The sequence below is a fragment of the Formica exsecta genome, unplaced genomic scaffold, assembly GCF_003651465.1.
Source record: "Formica exsecta isolate Colony F162 unplaced genomic scaffold, ASM365146v1 scaffold500, whole genome shotgun sequence".
Classification (NCBI taxonomy): domain Eukaryota; kingdom Metazoa; phylum Arthropoda; class Insecta; order Hymenoptera; family Formicidae; genus Formica; species Formica exsecta.
The window spans coordinates 1,077,530-1,098,967 of NW_021852243.1; the positions used below are offsets into that span (position 1 = coordinate 1,077,530).

At 34.8% G+C, this 21,438-nt stretch overlaps 3 protein-coding genes across 7 annotated transcripts in view; 1 reads left to right on the forward strand and 2 right to left on the reverse strand.

The window, feature by feature from the left end:
• Positions 1 to 45: 45 nt before the first annotated feature.
• LOC115241557 (2-acylglycerol O-acyltransferase 1-like) lies at positions 46 to 6,309 on the reverse strand. Of its 4 annotated transcripts, none has more exons than XM_029817356.1 (6): positions 6,035 to 6,309; positions 2,445 to 2,695; positions 1,961 to 2,235; positions 841 to 1,051; positions 446 to 645; positions 46 to 313 (listed from the first exon to the last, which is right to left on the reverse strand). In XM_029817356.1, exons 2-6 carry the CDS (start codon positions 2,669 to 2,671, stop codon positions 153 to 155), a joined length of 1,074 nt encoding a protein of 357 aa, XP_029673216.1. In that variant the 5' UTR covers positions 2,672 to 2,695; positions 6,035 to 6,309; the 3' UTR covers positions 46 to 152. The 4 variants fall into 4 exon arrangements, with proteins under 4 accessions (XP_029673216.1, XP_029673215.1, XP_029673214.1 ...); XM_029817355.1 differs by having other exon boundaries at positions 6,038 to 6,308; XM_029817354.1 differs by having other exon boundaries at positions 2,445 to 2,701; positions 6,035 to 6,308.
• Positions 6,310 to 6,721: 412 nt separating this feature from the next.
• The window catches only part of LOC115241555 (protein GDAP2 homolog), a 27,021-nt gene continuing 12,304 nt past the window's right edge, over positions 6,722 to 21,438 (reverse strand). For both annotated transcript variants that reach the window (XM_029817349.1, XM_029817350.1), the window contains exons 8-12: positions 17,970 to 18,123; positions 11,718 to 11,857; positions 10,991 to 11,045; positions 10,463 to 10,606; positions 6,722 to 10,368 (exon numbers count right to left, since the gene is read on the reverse strand). In XM_029817349.1, coding sequence (XP_029673209.1) covers positions 10,306 to 10,368; positions 10,463 to 10,606; positions 10,991 to 11,045; positions 11,718 to 11,857; positions 17,970 to 18,123 — 556 coding nt within the window. In that variant the 3' untranslated portion in view covers positions 6,722 to 10,305. The remainder of the gene's footprint in view (positions 10,369 to 10,462; positions 10,607 to 10,990; positions 11,046 to 11,717; positions 11,858 to 17,969; positions 18,124 to 21,438) is intronic.
• Positions 19,127 to 21,438, forward strand: part of LOC115241561 — a 4,599-nt gene continuing 2,287 nt past the window's right edge. Inside the window, exon 1 of the mRNA XM_029817359.1 lies at positions 19,127 to 19,511. Coding sequence (XP_029673219.1) covers positions 19,195 to 19,511 — 317 coding nt within the window. The 5' untranslated portion in view covers positions 19,127 to 19,194. The remainder of the gene's footprint in view (positions 19,512 to 21,438) is intronic.

The window sequence follows — 21,438 nt, forward strand, 5'->3', positions numbered from 1 at the left end:
ATATATACTATAACTAAATATATTACATATATATCCAACACCTTGTTTTTCCGAAATATTTTAAAGTTTTAAGAAAATGACAATTAGTCCGAGAGAATTTCAATAAAGCACTAAATTTACAATTTAGATGATGTTATCCGATCGAATGCGTGTCATAAGTTGACTTCGAGAGTAGCTGTTTCCGCATTCTTTATGTAATTGTGTTTTTGTGTCTCGAAGAGCTCAGTCAAGTGTTCCATGAATTTTTTGTGATATTTGTCGATTTGCTCAGTTGTGGGTACCTCTATTTTCGGCAGCTCGATCGGATTGCCAACTAAAACGAAGAAAGGAAAATAAATAAAAAATCAGAGAATAGAAAGAAAATAATATTTAAGAAAATTTAATATACATATATACACATATATTAATGGGTATATTAAATTGCGAAATATAATGACAACTTTACCGACTACGGTGACGGGTAATCTCTTCGGAATAAGACCAAACGAATACTGGAAGAATCCTCTACCCGAAAAAATGATGGGCGCCAATCCTATGAAATTGCGAATATAGTTCTGGATACGTCTTAAAGTCGATCCTTCTGGACCGTATACTTGATCGTATAAATCCGTTTCGCCAAAAGAAAAAACAGGAACTATCGACGTGCTGAATTATGAAATTATATTAGATTTGAATATCGCGTTCAGTACCATTATCGATCATTTTCATACACAAACTTTTCCCCTCTCTTTTTTTATTTTCCTTAATTATAATTTATTCTACTACAATTTATTACAAATAAATATATGATTTATGGGAAAATACATATCTGAAAAGATAAAAAAAAAATTATCCGCTTACCCATGTTTTAAGGCAAGTTTCACGAAGCCCTTTCTCCTTTTTACGATGGTACGGTAAGTGCCTGGCATCGATTCCATGGATTCAGAAGCGCCGCCGATGACAAGTATTGTAGCTCTTCCGGTATATGGGCTCTTTGGCGGTGTTGATAATAAATACTCGATACTTTTCGCATTAGCAGCGCAGCCACCTGTACGCGTTCGAGAATCATCGTCTTTTCATTGCGCTTGTTAGTGTACTGAATATATTTTATCAATTACATGCATCTTATATGTGAAATGTGACCTCGTCTTTTTTTTCGAAACGATACGTTCTCATAATCTTTTCTTCGCCATACACAAAATTATTCTTACATAACACGATATGTTAAATAGCTTTCTATTATAAAAATTCTTTTTTTCTATATGACTCTATCTAAAAAGAAGATATTAAAACAGCACATTTTTTACAGACGAAAAATAATGTTGCGACATATGTCATCTTTCAAGTTGACGTAACGCAAAAATTCGAGCATATTTATGTATGCTATATCGAATATTGAAAGCAATGAAATAAAGATTTAACTTGTTTAACTTGTATAACTTGTGTAACTTGATTTAGCTTATGAAATAAAAAAACAGACTGAATGGTAGAAGTAATAGCTACCAAGAGGTTTCTTACCTAACAAATAAGGACATTCTCTGAATAGAGGTATTTTGAAATGTTGATCGAGAGTAATTGTACGTATATCCAATCCGGGAAATAGCTTCTTACATCCCAGTACGTCCGTTCCGAATGAACCAATAACTCCCATCGATAAAATTCCATGGGGTACGGAGATGAAAAGATAAGACTTTGTTGGGTCCAGATCCACTGTTTTCACTAACTTCAAGGGAAAATAATTGCAAAAGTAACGCCAAAATGCGCCATTACAGACGAAAAATAATGTTGCGACATATGTCATCTTTCAAGTTGACGTAACGCAAAAATTCGAGCATATTTATGTATGCTATATCGAATATTGAAAGCAATGAAATAAAGATTTAACTTGTTTAACTTGTATAACTTGTGTAACTTGATTTAGCTTATGAAATAAAAAAACAGACTGAATGGTAGAAGTAATAGCTACCAAGAGGTTTCTTACCTAACAAATAAGGACATTCTCTGAATAGAGGTATTTTGAAATGTTGATCGAGAGTAATTGTACGTATATCCAATCCGGGAAATAGCTTCTTACATCCCAGTACGTCCGTTCCGAATGAACCAATAACTCCCATCGATAAAATTCCATGGGGTACGGAGATGAAAAGATAAGACTTTGTTGGGTCCAGATCCACTGTTTTCACTAACTTCAAGGGAAAATAATTGCAAAAGTAACGCCAAAATGCGCCATTTCTCATCCTCTTTGTCAACGAATCACTGAAATGTAAGATGCAATCACTCTTTAGAAATTAACGATTCTTAATTTAAGTTTTTTTTATCGCGACTAAAATATAACAGAGTCAAAGAGTGATAGGAAGGATTTTTTATTTATCTACAATATTTTTTATATAGACAATATTTTTTTATAGATACTCTATCATATAATTGTTTCAAGACCGACAAGGAAATTAGTAGAATTGCATTACCTTCTGCCACCACGATTGCAAGTGTCCCAATCGTAATACATCCAGAGTAAATACAGTAGCACGAAGTAACGTATTGTTTGCGTGTAGAGTAGAAGATAGGCCGTGAGAATGTATCCCAAAAAATCGCCGAAAGCAAAGATAAAAATCCATGTCGCAACCGCCAAGGTCTGCAGCCTTCTTTGCAGAGGTATATTTAACGGCGCGAATTTTACACCCAGAATTTCCATATTTCCCACCAAGTTTTCGGTGATCTAATCCTTCGCAAAAAAAATCGTATTCTCAACTTAAAAATATTTTAGTTATATAATGAATGGAAGAGGGACGATGTTTTCTTGCTATTATATTATTTAATATTTGAGATCATAAAAAGAAACAATTTTATAAATGGACATTTGCTGTTTATGCACCGAAAAAAAAAATTGTTAACTTGACTAAATCCGTTCAACTATTACCATTTAACAATTACCATTTTTTTAATTGAATATTTAAATATTTATATATTTAAATTAAATACGACATATTAAATTTAACATGACGTATATTTGACTTAAATACTTTATTTCAATTTAAAAAATGGTAATTAATTGAACGGATTTAGTCAAGTTAACAATTTTTTTTTGTACATATCGACATGCATTGCGCGGACATCGCGCATGCGAAAATGTTAAGTTAGATTGAATTTCATCGCTAAAATTGTCGCAAATTAAGAATAAATTTAAGAAATTTCGGTGTTCCCTTTTATTTCGTGCTACATCTTGCCTGCGATGAAAGCTCTATATTGGGAATTGTATTTCTTTTGTCGATCTCTTTCGGCGAGGACCGGTCGAGTCACATCGGCTGACAAGGGGAGGGCCAGACGTGCCCATCTCAGATTCACGCGGTAATTTTTCTATGAATAGTCCTTAATAAGAAAGAAATTGTGTTAAAGTTTTAGCGCGCGCTTTTCACGCATTTGTTTGGAATCATAACAAAAAATAGTTTTACAAATGGACATTTGTTGTTTATACGTATCGACACGCATCGCGCGGACATCGTGCATGCGAAAATGTTAAGTTGAATTTCATCGCTAAAATTATAGCAAATTAAGAATAAATTTAAGAAATTTCAGTGTTCCGTGCTGCAGTTTTATTTTGTGCTGCACCTCGCCTGCGATGGAAGCTCTATATTAGGAATTGTATCTTTTTTTTTCGATTTCTTTCGGCGAGAACCGGTTGAATCATATCGGCCGACTGAAGATACAGCACGAGATATGCTTATAATCATACTTATTAAGGATATTTCCTTGTTTACCTTGATGTTTTTTGAAATATCTTCTTAAATTAAGAATATATTTTTAATAATTATTTATAATTTTCTCTCTTAAATTAAAAGGACCTTTTTGACGCTTATTTTAGAGAAAGATATTATAAAAGTAAGTGAAATATTCTTAAGAAGAGAATACTTTTGGTTCTATTTTTTCGATGTACTTTATCAAGTAAACGAACGCACAAAGTCTATCTTTGATGCGTCAAAGACGGACTTGATAATTTCCTCCTGTCTACTCTCTATATATAGTTCTCTCTTCATAATCTCAAATCGATTTATTCTGCGACATTCCGCATCATTACGTTCACTTACTCGTTTTATGTAACTAGCATTTTATGTAACGGACGCGACGAAGAAAGCGAAGAGAGAGGAATGTGACATCGCTATTTGACTGTAAGGGTCACGATTATACATAAATTTACTCGTACATTCGCAGGTAAAACGCATAATTGTTTGAGTAAGTAACGTTTCTATTTCGAACTTTAAGTGACTACGAAAGTACACTATTTCTACTCTTCCTCATAAGAAATTGGAACACTGCCAGATAGTACAGAGCCAGTCGTGACATATAAACAAATACTTTACAATACTTTTCGTTTTAATCGCTGCTAAACGAATATGTTATGATGTTTCCATAGTTGTGAAAGAACCGTTATAATGCTCTCTTTGATATTTATCATACATACAAACATCTTGAGAATTAGAAGACTTATCGTTATCAAACTTATATGATATCATAATCATCAACAGTCATACCTGTGGCGATGGCGTTTGGACGTTACCCATTAATTTGTACAGACTCTACGCGGGTTTTAGTGAATCTTTCTTTTTGATTATCGATCTTAATTTATATGATATTAATTGCAAAAAATACCAAAAAATATCATACGTATCTCACATATCGATTATATTTGATTTACATTCGATTATATTTGAATTGTGAATCCAATAAAAAAAATTGCTTTCGGGATAGTATAATATAAAACGTGTTATATAAAAGATAAGTTTAGCTGTAGAGATGGACATATAATAAATTATGTAAAAATATTTATTATACTAAATATCACATTAAAATACGCGCTCATGTTATTTCGAATATTTTTTCCAATAATGAGCAGAGATCGTCAGACAAACAATGAGATCATTATTCCACTTTATGAACAAAGTGCATATTGCACTCATTGACTATTGTCCATTAAAGAAGACTGCGAAAAACAGAGATTGAATAAAAAATTGAATAAAAGATTAAATAAAAGAATAAGATTGCGAAAAATATTTGAATCATTATATATACTCAGTTATAGCTTATAATTATATGAAAAAATTTATATATGTAAATATCAGTTTTTAAGTGTATATTTCTTTGCTAATTGACTTTTTCATCGTGAATGAGAGAAAAAACTGAATCTTATTAATAATTGATGAGATTCCTAACAAATGCGTTCTTAAATAGTTGTTTTCAAATGCTTATTTCAATTATTGTGTCGGAAACTTCGGGCATATAGTAACACAAATAATGGAATATTATTGCAACACGAATAATGAAATATTATTGTTCCGTTGTTTTCATTTAGCTCACTTGACGCGTGTAAATGATATCAAATATTTCCCGTTGAATTAACGTATGTGTCTCACATTTGTTTTTAGTTACTGATCTTCAATCATGTCAAATTCACCTAAAAATCTTTATCTTCTCAATGTAAAAACAAATAATTATGAATGAAAATCCTATCAACTGTTATGAATAATAAAAAGAATTAAAAACTTTCAACCAGTAAAACTTATAATTTATGCTTGAAATTTTCCCATAGTAGAGCAGTTTAAATAGTTTGAAATTTATGCTTCAATTTTACACTTTTCAGGTTGATTAGGGATATGTCTAAACAAATTGGTAAATAGCACAATACATATATAATAGTACAATAGTATAATACAGGTGAATAGTAAAATAAATGTAGTAAAAATTTAGTAAACTAGTAAAAAGAGTAAAATAAAAACAGGCAATATATCGTGACAAAGCAAAAAGTAAAAACTGATTATTCTTGTCTGGCAGAATAAAACATTATTTTCACATTCAAATTTCCCTTGATATCTTAATTGTTCGAACAGACAAATCTTGAAACATTATTTTGAATGCATTTATTGAATTCGAAATCATTTATTCCATTTAAATATCATCTCCATTCATGTCCCCTTTATAAATTTGAAGCTCGAATGTTTGTATTTTAAACTGTTTGAATAGCATGATCATTATGAATTCATGCGGATATATTTTTTCCACTCACTACCTGTAGATCTCGCGGTCATCAGCAGGTATAGTTTCTCTCAGATTATGCCCTCCTTTGATACACGCCAGATAGGATAACTAGATGATAGATGACTGCTTTTCGTAGAAGAAATGACACTATGCATCGCACGATACAGTGCGAGTGATGTATTTGTGCTTGGCGTAATGTATTTATCGCTTCGATGACTTTCACAGAACGTTCAGCACGGCGTCATACGCCTTACTGTTGGAGCTCGCCGGTAGGAAGAGAGTAAAGCACGTGCTCCGAAAGACTTTGTACGTGTGTACGTGTACGCACGAACACACATGGCGGCTGGCAGAATGGTCACGATCCCAATGTTCGAGGCCTTAAGGTAAAACCTGTTGACCATGTGTTTACCATTTTTTATCGCTTAACCATTAGAATATTGATCTTTGATGGTTGAAAACATACGATTATTGAATTATAATATTTATTATAGCGCGCGTGATTAAAATATTTATGTGTAGAGACAAGATTTACAATTTTGCACAAGAAGGGATACAAAGTCATTGCCGAATGAAAATAGGCAATTGAAATTATTCCATTTGTTGTTATAGTATTAATTATTGATATTGTTCAAAGACTTATATGGGATTCGTAAGAGAGATTTAGCACGCAAAGTAAAATGCATAAGATATAGGTATTATATAGATATCATATAGATTTTATCGAAATAAAATACGTTTATTATACTCTATAAAAAAGGATACAACAAAGAAGTGCATCGACATCGAGAGAAATAATAAACGATAAACCGCACAGGATTTGTCACATCTCGATAATAATCTATTCTTAAATACAAACTATAAAGAACCGCGTGGTAAAGTTAACAAAATTACATCTCATTTATTACCTAAACATAACTATACGAGATATCACTAATTCCTATGTAAAAAAAATAACTAAGCTTAGCATAATTAATAATTACAAGATTGATTCTTTTTTTTTTTTGTTTCAGTACTTTTTCTAGGTCTGAAACAAATTCAATAATGTATGATTAGTATTTTGAACAATCTTCTCTCACATTCTTTTTAATCATGATAACACGCGCACGATAACAAAGCATCATCTCCACACACACGATCATGGTTGTTTTTTTATTATTGATCGCAGTTATATACATGATTTTGACGTGATTTAAAATTTAAATCATAACGTAAGAATTTAAAACCGATATAATTCTTACGTTTGAGTGAAACTATTGCAATAAGTTAAAATTTAGTATTACTAATTCAGTTTGTAGAAAAAAATTGAAGAATAGATATATAGTTTCGTGTGAAAACAGCAGCATTAACTATCGTAATAAAGAGCTAACAATAAGATTTAAACATCCTATTTCTTTACTGTCAAACACATTGAATTATGTTAGAAGCGAAAATATTCGAAAATAAAATAGGAATCCAATTATCTCTTGTGGAAAAAAACACTTTGACTCGTGGTGCGAAAAACGAACTCGTACACACATTTCACACACATACATTCGCGTGTATTTCAAATGCGGTACTACCAGCTGATTAAATAAAAGTTAAGGTCCTAGTCTAGTTGGTTTATTTGTCCGAAATTGAAATATTCAGAATTGACACAATGTGTATGTTATCACTTCAGCAGAATTACACGATTATGAATTAGCAAGACAATATGTTTTCTAATTATATATTGTATATTTTCATTTGTGTGTCTTTTCTAAAATTTTCATATATGAACGTCATAGAAAGATATTAAAATAAAAGTTTGCAATGTAAGTCTTCTGCTTGATATAATGCAGAAAGAGTCAACGTTTGAAAATCGAGTTTAGCAATAAAGAAAGAAGTGACGAAGTAAATATAATGCTGTGCAAATTCGTAATGATATTTTAAACGTTCGTTTAAGACATATTGTTTTGCATGTAGCAGATAAAAATATCATTTGACTACTAGAGTAGGACCTTAAAAAAATTTTATAAGAATCTCTTAAATCTTCGAATAAGTACTTGTCGATTTAAGCATAGATTCAATTGTCAGTTGTTTAACGTATATAATATATTGAGTTAATATAATCGCTACATAACATATATTAAATATTTTAATCATATCCGTCAATTAAATCCCATTGTCACGTATATAAACTTGTCTCAAAGATAACAATATATCATCCGAATAACAATAAATAATTATCCACATTTAAAATTAATTTTTAACATTTTTTAATTTCAGGATTTGTTCGAATAGATTTCTTTTTTAATAAAATTTTAAATGATAAAGTAACGACGATAATACGACACTAATATAAAATATATATATAGATAACAACGATCTCCGAATGATGTTGCATCTTGTCGTTACTTGTTAAACTCGATTGTCAGGGACGGACAGTGAGGTCATTAAACGTAAAAACGGAAAATTGCCTTTTTTTGTCTCATTCCGTGATACCATTGGCCCCTCCGAATAGTACGAGGTTAATTTTTTTTTTTACTATTCGCAGCGCGAACCGTATTGAAAGTCTTTGCAAAACATAGACATATGTAGATACGATAACATGAGAAAATACTACTTCGTCTTTGCGAACAATATTCAGAAAACTCAACGATCGTACTATTTGGTTGTGCTTTCTGAATGCAACCAACGACGATTATAAATAGCACTTTTTTTTTTAAATTCCATAACTGTTTAAATCTCGATCCGTATAAACGCTTATACATTCGATCACACGGACGATCGTATCTTCGGCGGAGGTAGCATGGTCAATTAACCCATTGCGCCTTCTCAGCACGTCCGCGACTGCTTTAAGCGCAGAATCGTTTTTCGTTTTATCGCGCTAAAAACTAATCGACGAAAGATCAAAAAAGGGGATGGGGAGAAGGGCGCTATATTTGTCGCAAGGGGGGAGGGAATACTCGTGATATTTGGCGAACGTGAGAAATGGGCTAATCGACGCGATTAACAGGTCTTTTTTCTTTAACTTCTTTAATTTATATCTTTTAACTGCTAAAAATGCTTAACAACTGGGATAACGATTTTTTGTTGCCTCCCGAAATACATCGCGAGCAAGCTCTTAAATTTATTGCTTTTTCTAATCTAGGACTGTCCCGTACGTACGACTTCGGCGCTCAACACTAACATTCCGCGAGCGCTACTCCCTATTTCGCGTTGACGTCTCCGTAAGACAAGAGACCGAGTTTGAAAATAAATCAAATCTGCTGAGCGTCGAAGACATGACATCACAGTAAAACATCCAGCCGCTCTTTGTTCGTAGCAGAGAGAGATGATTTATTATTAGTATATCGAAAATACCGCGACTATACGACGGCGGCGACGGCGGCAGCGCAGCACGATCTCTTTATCAACGATGTGACTTAATAAAATATTGACAATATACAATAATCAAATCGCGCTCTTCAACGATTGATATAAGAAAATAACAGAAAGCGATCGACGGTCTGTATTAAGCCAATGTTTAACTCTAATGCGTCGTCAAATACCACCCTTTATCCATTCTACTGCTTTCGCAGGCAGTACTAAGCTAAGAATCTGCCACGAATTACGTAATATATACAAGGGCAAGATTAATAATTCAGCTTTCGGATTTCGTTTTGCGAGCGACGACGATGACGATGACGACGATGGTGAAAATACTGATTATTGATGTTTTGGCAGCCGATGTTCGCTCTAAGCGAATAGTAATTTGTTAGCTCTATTACTGGATGAGGTGGATACGCTGTTTAGCAGTACATCTCCAGTAACGTACACATGGTCGGTCCAGTTTTCTCGAGATTATCTACCTTAACGCGGATTGTCCAGTACCAAGTTTTATATCTCCGTACTTTCTTGGGGACGTAAAACCCGCATGCGTATACGAGTAAAAAGAACCGATCAACGTCAAAAGCAGGCGGGCAGTGGTTTCTTGATTTTGTATTAATATTCGTATCAATATTCGCGCGGGGGCCGATCGTCCTTTTTATCCTTTCTCCTGCTATAAGCGATCCATCACGAGGCACTTGGACAAATCGACTTTGGGGTATTGCGGAGACGGATTACCTTTTCGAAGACGCGGGTTACCGTATCCAGACAACGTCGTGCTCTTCGCCTTATCATTGCCGAGAGTCGGCGAGATATACCGGCAATCACGAATCTCATGCGCATGGCTCTCACGCTTAAATGTCGCACCGATGTCACTGTAATAATATGAACAGTCAACCATAAGAACGCGCGGAATATTCGATCCGGCCTCGATCTTGACGCTTCGCTGCTTTCATCTCGATTTTCTGCGAGTTACGTGGACGTTGATGGCGATGACGAGACCTGTTCCGGTTGATAATACCTCAGGCCATTTATCTGTAAAGAAAAGGGAAACGTTCGAGCAAGAGATTTCTTTCCAGAATTTTTTTATATACCCAGAATATATTTTGCTATGTTTTTTGTTATTTACCGTCATATCGTATTCCGTGATATATGCTGGAATCTCAAGTTGGTCAGGCGACATAACTTCATAAAGATATTCCACTCCGGGCAGATTGTGAACCTTCTGTTTAATAGCTGGGGCCATGAAGGTTGTGAACCACCATGTCATCATCTGTAACGTAAACGATCGATTCCGTTCGTTTAAAGAAAATTGAAAAATAGCCTCCATATAAAATCGCGAAAGAAACAGAAGAGTTAAGCATAAAAATGCAGAGATATAATATTTACCGTTATTATTAAATTTTAATTATCGCGTTTATTTGTTTTTTAATGATACGATTAGATTAACGATTACAAAATTACTGCGCAAGCATATTTACTAACGAACTATGAATAGTCAGGAAATTCAATACGATCGTTACAAAGATAATTCGTCATGGAGCATAAACGTGGGAAATGCAGTAATAACATTCAGCGTGCTTTTGCGTCTTAATAACGTTTGTTGAGCGTAATATTCTTCTTTAAATCGTTAGATTCAATAGATATTGTTACTAACCTTGGTCCAGAAGGTAGGATGGATAATGTAGAAATGTTTTAAATTCTTCTTATATCTGTAAAAGAAACCTTATTTCAAGATCGCTATCAAGTTTCTGCAAACAAAACAATATCAAGTTACGAGAGATAACAACTCCATGCAATTTTACTAATGCGCAACTAGGGCTAGGGTGTGTGTAATTTCATATTTCGATTTTTAATTAATTAAATATTGTGAAAAATTAGGTTCTATATTAAAAAAAAAGAGAAAGTAATTTATATAATATTGAATAAAAACATTTTCTATCAAAAGGAGAAACAACGGAACATATGAAAAATTAGCACCCTTTTCGAGAAGATATTTACGTGATAATTAAATTAAATTACTCTACAGATGATATTAAGAGATATATAAAGAGAATATATATATCTTTCCTTTAATTCTCTCTATACCAACAAAGCATATAATATATTACTGCGTTAATCTTTTGAAATAAAAAAGATGTTATCGCATCAAACTAATCGTATATAGCAGGTAATAATAAATATTACAATTATTTTGTGAAAATGTATTGATACTTAAAATTCGGCTAAAAGATGGTTGAAAGATGGTCATAAAATTTTCTATATCACGGGAATGTCTTTGCTTAACCCGTTGCATATATCGTATAAAGGCGCGGTACGTGATTCGACCATGTTAAAATGCGATCAATATATTCAATGCGTTCGATATCAGACGTACAACTTACTTGTAGGGAAGCACATTGTAGACTTCGCGCAGCCAGTGCAAACTGGGGTAATTGCTGCTCGCTGTAAGGGTGTGGAAATACGCGATAACGTAGTCACCCTTCACGATGGGATCCAACAGTTGTATCAGGTACAGCAAGGCCTGAAATTGCAAGAGAAATGCGAAGGTGAAACAGTATTTCGTTGATTGTTTTATTCGCGCTTTATCGTCGTTTCTATCTCGTAAAATAAAAAGCGTGACACAACTATATGTATAATAATCCTTTAAATCCTGTTAGGGTAAAATATGGTAAAATCCATACTGCGTAAAAAATACGATGTCAAAGTAAACAAGGGGTAAATACACGTCCTAAAATAAACGCTACGTAAACGTTTTCGAGATCGATGAGATGTGAGCAAAGGGTATGATATACGGAATGTGTTTCGCGAGTCTTTTCTATGTCGTTGAATGTATAAATAAATTTTCTTGCGAATTCTATCGAAAGAGCTTATGTCGCGATTTTATCGGAATTTAATTCGTCCACCTTTACATTGAGAGAGACTTCTTGAAGAGAATCCTTGAAGATTCGAGGATGAATACAATATTTCGAGCGATCGATGAACCCGTGGTAACGAGCCTCGTAAGCTCGACGACACGTAAAGTAGAAATTTAGACTACAAGAAAGGCAGTTTCATGTTAGTTCAATTGTGTAAAAATACGTTTTATTGGTTATATAATTTTATAAAAATCGTAATTTGGAGGTAAATCTTTATTAAGTTGACATAAAAAAATGCTTCAAAATATTCCCTATTTCAATATATTCATAACAAAATTATTACATGCATACGGCTATGCTTCTAAAATATTATTTCACGAATTCTTCTTCATCTTTATCTTACATGAGACTAATCGAATTCTACGATAAAAATGATGTGGTTGAAGGCGCTACAGCGGTTTAGATCGGAGTAATATCGCGAACGTGATTCAATCTCACGCGATTCAACTACGCGTGTCCGATTATGATTGATAGAATAATGCTATCATGCAATGCATATGGAACTACACTCGTTATTAATATTTTGCAAAAGACAATTGAAGATTTTTCGAACTGTTAGAACTTCCATTATCCAATATTAGTTGATGGAAAACGAATGATCGCTGATAAGCAATAATGAAGTTACTTTAAATGAAAATTACGTCGGGCGTTGTCTCGACGTAAATGCAAAACGTGTCACTATCTGTATCACGACACTGGAGGCACGTTATCTCAGGTCGCTGTGTAATTAGCTTCCCGACTGGGCGTAGATGGTTCATTTCAAAAGCAGGTCAACGGATAAAAAAGTGCAAACGGGATAAAAACGTGGGAGAAGAGAAAAAGATTGAAATGCTTTCGATACTCCAAATTGACAGATTCAAGAGATTCAGCATCAATAGCGAATGGTACTTCATAAATTTTTCGGTCTTAGTACACGCGCTATGACGTTATGTCAACAGCTGCTGTGCATGACGGTGTATATTTTTAGCTAAACCGACAAATCTCCATGCTACATTTCGTTGATATTCCTATTTCGAATCAAGACATTCCAAGATCGCCAGTAATCAGTCGTGATCAATAAAATTGAAGTAAAAAAAAAAAAAAAATAATAATAAAAGCCTTTTTCTCTTATGAAAAAGATATTAGAAACACGTAAGTCACGATGAAAATGTGAATACGTTGAAGAAATGTTTGTCAAAGTAGTTATGACATCATAATGTACATAGAAATGATTTATGTAGAGTTGCATAGGCTTTTGCATCAGAAATGTAAATCATTTTCTCAATCAAAAGCGCGATCAAAAACTGTTTAAAAGCTACGAATTATAAAAAAATACGCATTTTATTAATCGGAATGCGATTGTTCAAACTTCTCTTTTTAAATATAAAAAAAAAACATTCATTATAATGCTATGAAATATTTAATCTATTTTGAATAAATATGTATGCAAATATCTCCGTTACTATCGATGAAGAGGAGAGTGATATCGGAAAATGTGAATAAGGAAGAAATTATTATAATATCAGGATTATGCGTGAGGAAAAAGGAAATAAGCTATATTTTTCAATTTATTTTTGATTTATTTTTTAAACGAAAACCACAATATTAATATTGAAAAAAAAAACAACAATTCCCCCTCCCCGTAAAAAACAAATCGTGGAAAAAAAGATTTTGACAATCATTTGTGTTTTTTTCCGCTAATCACTCTGATTATTACATGCGCGGTTAATGTGATTATCGCATGCAGCCAGCACTCGCGTGCTCTCGCCGATGCAAATGGGTTAAAAGGCAACGGGTGATGAAGTCTCATTGAGGATAGGGGTGCGCGTCGTCGCGACGACGCTGCAATCCGCACGCCCTCCCTATGGGGGGACTCGTTCCGCGGTCGATCTATTTCTGGACGTATAAATATCGATTCGCCACCCGCCGCTATATGTATAACCCCGGCTGTATGTCGGCTATGAGCGGAGCGGTAAGAATCAGTTCGAGGGAGAAAGGAAATGGTACGAAAGCGGGGCGAAGATGGGCGGCCGTATGATCGAGGGCTGGTCTCGAGGGCTATTCTTTCGCGTCCGACACAATGCGAGATATCGAGCACGAGCGACATGCGCACGACTCTCGGTATTTCCATGCACGACGCATATGTTCAGGATATTCGAAAGAAAAAAATATAGAGGAAAATGGTATACGATTTCAATGCAAATATTAGTCGAAGGGGTAGAGACACTTTTCTTACGATAACTTTCGAAATCGCGTCCGACATCGAATTTATTTTCTAATGACTCCGCAATGATAGTTTCATGAAATAAAATCTTCTATTGGATGCCGGTGCCGAGAAAGTCAGTATAACAAAAAGAAATAGTATCTCGATGTTTTGATCGAATGTTTTGATTGACTCATTATACAACTTTTTGATTAAATTAATTATAATTATAATTCGTTAATATATTTTTTGTATATTTGGGGGGCTTAAGCTTAGCATGGGAAACATGTTATTTATCGAAAACATGAAGCGAGTTACTGCGTAAAAAATACGATGTCAAAGTAAACAAGGGGTAAATACACGTCCTAAAATAAACGCTACGTAAACGTTTTCGAGATCGATGAGATGTGAGCAAAGGGTATGATATACGGAATGTGTTTCGCGAGTCTTTTCTATGTCGTTGAATGTATAAATAAATTTTCTTGCGAATTCTATCGAAAGAGCTTATGTCGCGATTTTATCGGAATTTAATTCGTCCACCTTTACATTGAGAGAGACTTCTTGAAGAGAATCCTTGAAGATTCGAGGATGAATACAATATTTCGAGCGATCGATGAACCCGTGGTAACGAGCCTCGTAAGCTCGACGACACGTAAAGTAGAAATTTAGACTACAAGAAAGGCAGTTTCATGTTAGTTCAATTGTGTAAAAATACGTTTTATTGGTTATATAATTTTATAAAAATCGTAATTTGGAGGTAAATCTTTATTAAGTTGACATAAAAAAATGCTTCAAAATATTCCCTATTTCAATATATTCATAACAAAATTATTACATGCATACGGCTATGCTTCTAAAATATTATTTCACGAATTCTTCTTCATCTTTATCTTACATGAGACTAATCGAATTCTACGATAAAAATGATGTGGTTGAAGGCGCTACAGCGGTTTAGATCGGAGTAATATCGCGAACGTGATTCAATCTCACGCGATTCAACTACGCGTGTCCGATTATGATTGATAGAATAATGCTATCATGCAATGCATATGGAACTACACTCGTTATTAATATTTTGCAAAAGACAATTGAAGATTTTTCGAACTGTTAGAACTTCCATTATCCAATATTAGTTGATGGAAAACGAATGATCGCTGATAAGCAATAATGAAGTTACTTTAAATGAAAATTACGTCGGGCGTTGTCTCGACGTAAATGCAAAACGTGTCACTATCTGTATCACGACACTGGAGGCACGTTATCTCAGGTCGCTGTGTAATTAGCTTCCCGACTGGGCGTAGATGGTTCATTTCAAAAGCAGGTCAACGGATAAAAAAGTGCAAACGGGATAAAAACGTGGGAGAAGAGAAAAAGATTGAAATGCTTTCGATACTCCAAATTGACAGATTCAAGAGATTCAGCATCAATAGCGAATGGTACTTCATAAATTTTTCGGTCTTAGTACACGCGCTATGACGTTATGTCAACAGCTGCTGTGCATGACGGTGTATATTTTTAGCTAAACCGACAAATCTCCATGCTACATTTCGTTGATATTCCTATTTCGAATCAAGACATTCCAAGATCGCCAGTAATCAGTCGTGATCAATAAAATTGAAGTAAAAAAAAAAAAAAAATAATAATAAAAGCCTTTTTCTCTTATGAAAAAGATATTAGAAACACGTAAGTCACGATGAAAATGTGAATACGTTGAAGAAATGTTTGTCAAAGTAGTTATGACATCATAATGTACATAGAAATGATTTATGTAGAGTTGCATAGGCTTTTGCATCAGAAATGTAAATCATTTTCTCAATCAAAAGCGCGATCAAAAACTGTTTAAAAGCTACGAATTATAAAAAAATACGCATTTTATTAATCGGAATGCGATTGTTCAAACTTCTCTTTTTAAATATAAAAAAAAAACATTCATTATAATGCTATGAAATATTTAATCTATTTTGAATAAATATGTATGCAAATATCTCCGTTACTATCGATGAAGAGGAGAGTGATATCGGAAAATGTGAATAAGGAAGAAATTATTATAATATCAGGATTATGCGTGAGGAAAAAGGAAATAAGCTATATTTTTCAATTTATTTTTGATTTATTTTTTAAACGAAAACCACAATATTAATATTGAAAAAAAAAACAACAATTCCCCCTCCCCGTAAAAAACAAATCGTGGAAAAAAAGATTTTGACAATCATTTGTGTTTTTTTCCGCTAATCACTCTGATTATTACATGCGCGGTTAATGTGATTATCGCATGCAGCCAGCACTCGCGTGCTCTCGCCGATGCAAATGGGTTAAAAGGCAACGGGTGATGAAGTCTCATTGAGGATAGGGGTGCGCGTCGTCGCGACGACGCTGCAATCCGCACGCCCTCCCTATGGGGGGACTCGTTCCGCGGTCGATCTATTTCTGGACGTATAAATATCGATTCGCCACCCGCCGCTATATGTATAACCCCGGCTGTATGTCGGCTATGAGCGGAGCGGTAAGAATCAGTTCGAGGGAGAAAGGAAATGGTACGAAAGCGGGGCGAAGATGGGCGGCCGTATGATCGAGGGCTGGTCTCGAGGGCTATTCTTTCGCGTCCGACACAATGCGAGATATCGAGCACGAGCGACATGCGCACGACTCTCGGTATTTCCATGCACGACGCATATGTTCAGGATATTCGAAAGAAAAAAATATAGAGGAAAATGGTATACGATTTCAATGCAAATATTAGTCGAAGGGGTAGAGACACTTTTCTTACGATAACTTTCGAAATCGCGTCCGACATCGAATTTATTTTCTAATGACTCCGCAATGATAGTTTCATGAAATAAAATCTTCTATTGGATGCCGGTGCCGAGAAAGTCAGTATAACAAAAAGAAATAGTATCTCGATGTTTTGATCGAATGTTTTGATTGACTCATTATACAACTTTTTGATTAAATTAATTATAATTATAATTCGTTAATATATTTTTTGTATATTTGGGGGGCTTAAGCTTAGCATGGGAAACATGTTATTTATCGAAAACATGAAGCGAGTTAGTATAATTAATATTCAAAAATATATGGTAGTTGCAATGTTACAATAACACTGTTTAAATATGTAAGAGCATTTAAATCAAAGATAATTTCACCGGAAGAATACTTTGTAGAATATTTTACCACCGTATAAGAAATGTTTTAAATTAATCGATTAAATTGTAAAGAACAGACACAAGAATGACTATAGAAAAATGATGTACATACATTGCAACGCAACAACCTGTAATTACGCTTGAGAACTATGTATATCATAGTAAGTTTTACGACATATGCATATAATTGCGATTATGTTTTAAAAATGTCAATTCAAGTGATTATATTCCCAAAACAGTCAACAATTAACTATTAGATTCCATTTAATCTATGATCGAATATGATATTTGATGATGCGTTCATCGTCATCTTGCGCGAGCAACGTATTTCATGTATATATATACGATCTTTTTCGTTAATCGACAACATTGATTTTTAATACAAGCCTTTACCTTATCTAGATTGATTTTCGAGGCGGGGAACCATTTGCCGACGAAAACCACCACCGGTCGACCTTGTCGGTCCACGCCGCTCTGGTAGAGACAACCAATCCCCGAGACCTCGGTCAAGTCCTCCGTCTTCGCCCTCCTGAGGAGCCTTTCGTACCTAAAATCAAGGTAAATTTTGTCCACCTTGTGATGCCAAAGCTTTTAGTATACGAGTCATCACATATTAATATAGCGCTTGGTTTTATTTCAGCGGTCTATTTCGGTTTCACGGTCACGCATTTGTGATAAATCATATTGAGCAATTTTCTTGGAAATTTCCGGCTAATTGTATCTCCGGAGTTCCAGTTTCTGTGATAAGTAGCAATTATTCGATATGAATCCAGATTCGTTTTTATATACGATATGATATTAAGTATTAAAGAAAACGTCAACAAAAATTCACGTTATATAGAAGTTAAGTTGAGAAAGACATGGCGTGATGGATGCGTTGAAATGTTGCTCGAAATTCACGATACGATCGAATGTCACGTAGCTTTAATTGCAAAAGGAAAGAACGTGTTGTTTTGCAAAACATAAAGTGCAAATGGCGATGCATGCTTAAAAATACAACTCTCACGTACATTTTACGGATGTGGTTTATCGCAAATAAGTATATTGCGTATCGTCACGAATTTTACATTAACGTATCTCTATAAATAGTATAAATTCTCTAAAAAATATATGTTTTGGTTGCATGTAAAACTATGCTTTTATTCTCTCTTTGACAGCCCTCCACGGCCTCTATATCGTGCTAATAAAATTTCACTGGTAAATAATATATTGATTATTTTTGAGCATCTTGTTCTGAGATCGTCGAATGTAGAATAAATCAGCAAAGCGACGATACTACATCGTGTACGAATGTATGAGAATTTTCGATACTAGATCGATCACAATACCAACATAAATATATTCCTTGACAATCGATCTATGTGGAACATACTCTGGACGAACGCCAATAAAAGCAAGGATCAATAGCGAACCGATAACGAGACACAGATTTCGTCCGAAAAACGCGCCTGATCGCGGAAAATCGGTATTCGAGGGCTACTTTGAATTACACACCGGTCCTCGTCCTCGATGACATCCACCATATCAATCATGACCATTCTGATGTGACGTTCCCTTCGCTTGCGTGCGCTCTCTCCGGTCTTGCCACGATAAAAGAAGATGAAAAAAAAATGCGCGGATGGGATGCACTAATAGCTCTACACGGACGTCTTTAATCGCGACATTCGTTAAAAGAAAAAGCACTTTAGGAGCCGCACGCGACACGTACAGCCGTTTAATCGAGGAGCCGAGAAACCCGCGGCAAAGAAGGTGCCGTGTGTCGACAATGTCGAGGTACGAGAACGGTACGACGACTGACGACGAACTGACCGAACCGGAGCGTCTTACTTCGACGAGAGGCCACCTCTCGACCTGCGACGTCCACAACGGCCACGACTACGACGACGACGGTTACGACGGCCGGGTCTCCCGCACCACGCCGAAGTCCTGCCCGAGGTTCGTACGGCGCCTGCCCGGCTCGCCAAACTGCGTGCTCGATGCGCGTACGAGACGCGGAGTAGGGATCCGCGTTAGAACCCATTATTAATTCGGGAAATCGCGGTGTATTCTTTAATTACGGTTAATACTACTCGATAGCCTTGAGCAATAACTGTCAACGTGTATCATTTTCCATGACGCTTCTTGTGACCGTAACAGATCGATTAGAAGAGAAACAGGATGAGAAACACGCACTATCTTGATTTCTTTGTATTAATCGTTGAGTACATTTGCGTAATGTAAGTGCGGAGGTATTTTAAGACAAGAGAAAAATGCGCAGGTGCATCGCATATTTTTATGCGTATGAATGAAATTATCATTTTGAAATAATGCAAAAACTGAAATTAAAAAAATATTCGCTCCATGTGTCACGTATTTATGCATTTATTGTATAAACCGATCAATTTCCATTCTTGTCGAGTATAGTTTATAGCGCTTTGAGAGAATACATCTATCGATCCAATGATCGATTCGGCGTAATTTCGAAGTAAATATTTTGTTCGAATTAGATGGAACAGCTGTTTCGATATATGAATAACAGGCTTTTCTTGAAGAGCTTTCTTTTAATGATCGATCATACATTTTCGGCCAAACAGCTATGAAGGTCAATCCAAAGTATGGAATAACATTTTTCCAGTTCGATACGCAATTCGGGATCGTTATTGTCAGATCATATTTCAGACATTGTCGAGATTAGACAGTCTACTAAACTTAAATGCCCGCGTATATAAACGTATCTCGATCATATCTTAAATCCTTATTTGCATGCGTCTTTTCAAAAGAATAATTTTTCTTTCGGGCACTCTTGCATAAGAGACCGAGCAAAAGGCGCACTTTCGCGTTATAATTATTTTGACATAAAAATTATTTTATTTTAGCCGAAATAAAAAAGAAGTATATAATTCGCGAGTGTAAACTGAGAAGATTTCGACAATTCTATAACTTAGGCATTGATGCTATATATATCGAAATGAAATAATATTTCGCTGAAATTCCTGCGTAATAAAAACATCCGGTATGTTCGAGATTATTTTAGATTCAAATATACATGCTTTACAAATTTATAGAAACAATCGGCGTATTTTGCGAAATTTTAGAAGATCCGTGCACATAAATAGAACGACACGCAAATGACGCGTCATTATTCGCATTGCGTTTCGTAGAATTTTGTGTAAAAATTACTTTAATCATCTTGATACGTTAATCGAATTGACAGTCACAAAAAAAAAAAAAAAAAAAAAAAAAAAAAAAAAAAAAAAACAAAAAAAAAAAAAAAATTTTAAATATACAGTATGTAGAATGAGTAAAGGTACACAAACTCTCACGTCATCAAAATCACGATCTTTCAATGTAATGATATATATGATAATATGCCAATTTTTACCTCCATTTTCGTTAATCTCAAACGGTTCCTTCGCGTAAAGGCGGTTCTCTCTCTCTTGTCTCTTCGCACGACGAACACTGACACTGACTGACTCTACTGGCAGTCCCACGTCCCACGTCGCACTTCGCACTTCGCACTCTCGTCTCTCGTCACCCGGTCACCGTCGTCGACGTAGATTTTGTTATCCGCATGTAACTTCTTGCCGATGACACCGCGCGGCGCCGCGTCCGTGACCACGTGACCGACAACCTTGCAATTTTCGATGATCAATGGCATTCCGTTCGTTCTTGGCGGGCTCGGAGAATTTGATAACATCAAAGAGAAAGAGAGAAGGAGCATCGCGGCGATAACCCCTTATTAAAAAAAAAAATGAAGAAAAATAAACAGAAAAAGATACATCAAATCTCAATCATGTGCACGTATAATGTGATTATCGTGTGCGACTTTGAAATCGTATATGCAAATTATTTGTCTCTCGGTGTCAAATATGTACATACTCGT

Excerpts from the sequence above, each read along its gene's own strand:
- LOC115241557 (XM_029817356.1), bottom strand. The coding sequence starts at position 2,671 with ATGGAAATTCTGGGTGTAAAATTCGCGCCGTTAAATATACCTCTGCAA. Across the intron at positions 2,236-2,444 it reads TGCAATCGTGGTGGCAGAAG|TGATTCGTTGACAAAGAGGA; the intron begins GTAATGCAATTC and ends CTTACATTTCAG. Across the intron at positions 1,052-1,960 it reads AGAATGTCCTTATTTGTTAG|ACGATGATTCTCGAACGCGT; the intron begins GTAAGAAACCTC and ends CGCAATGAAAAG.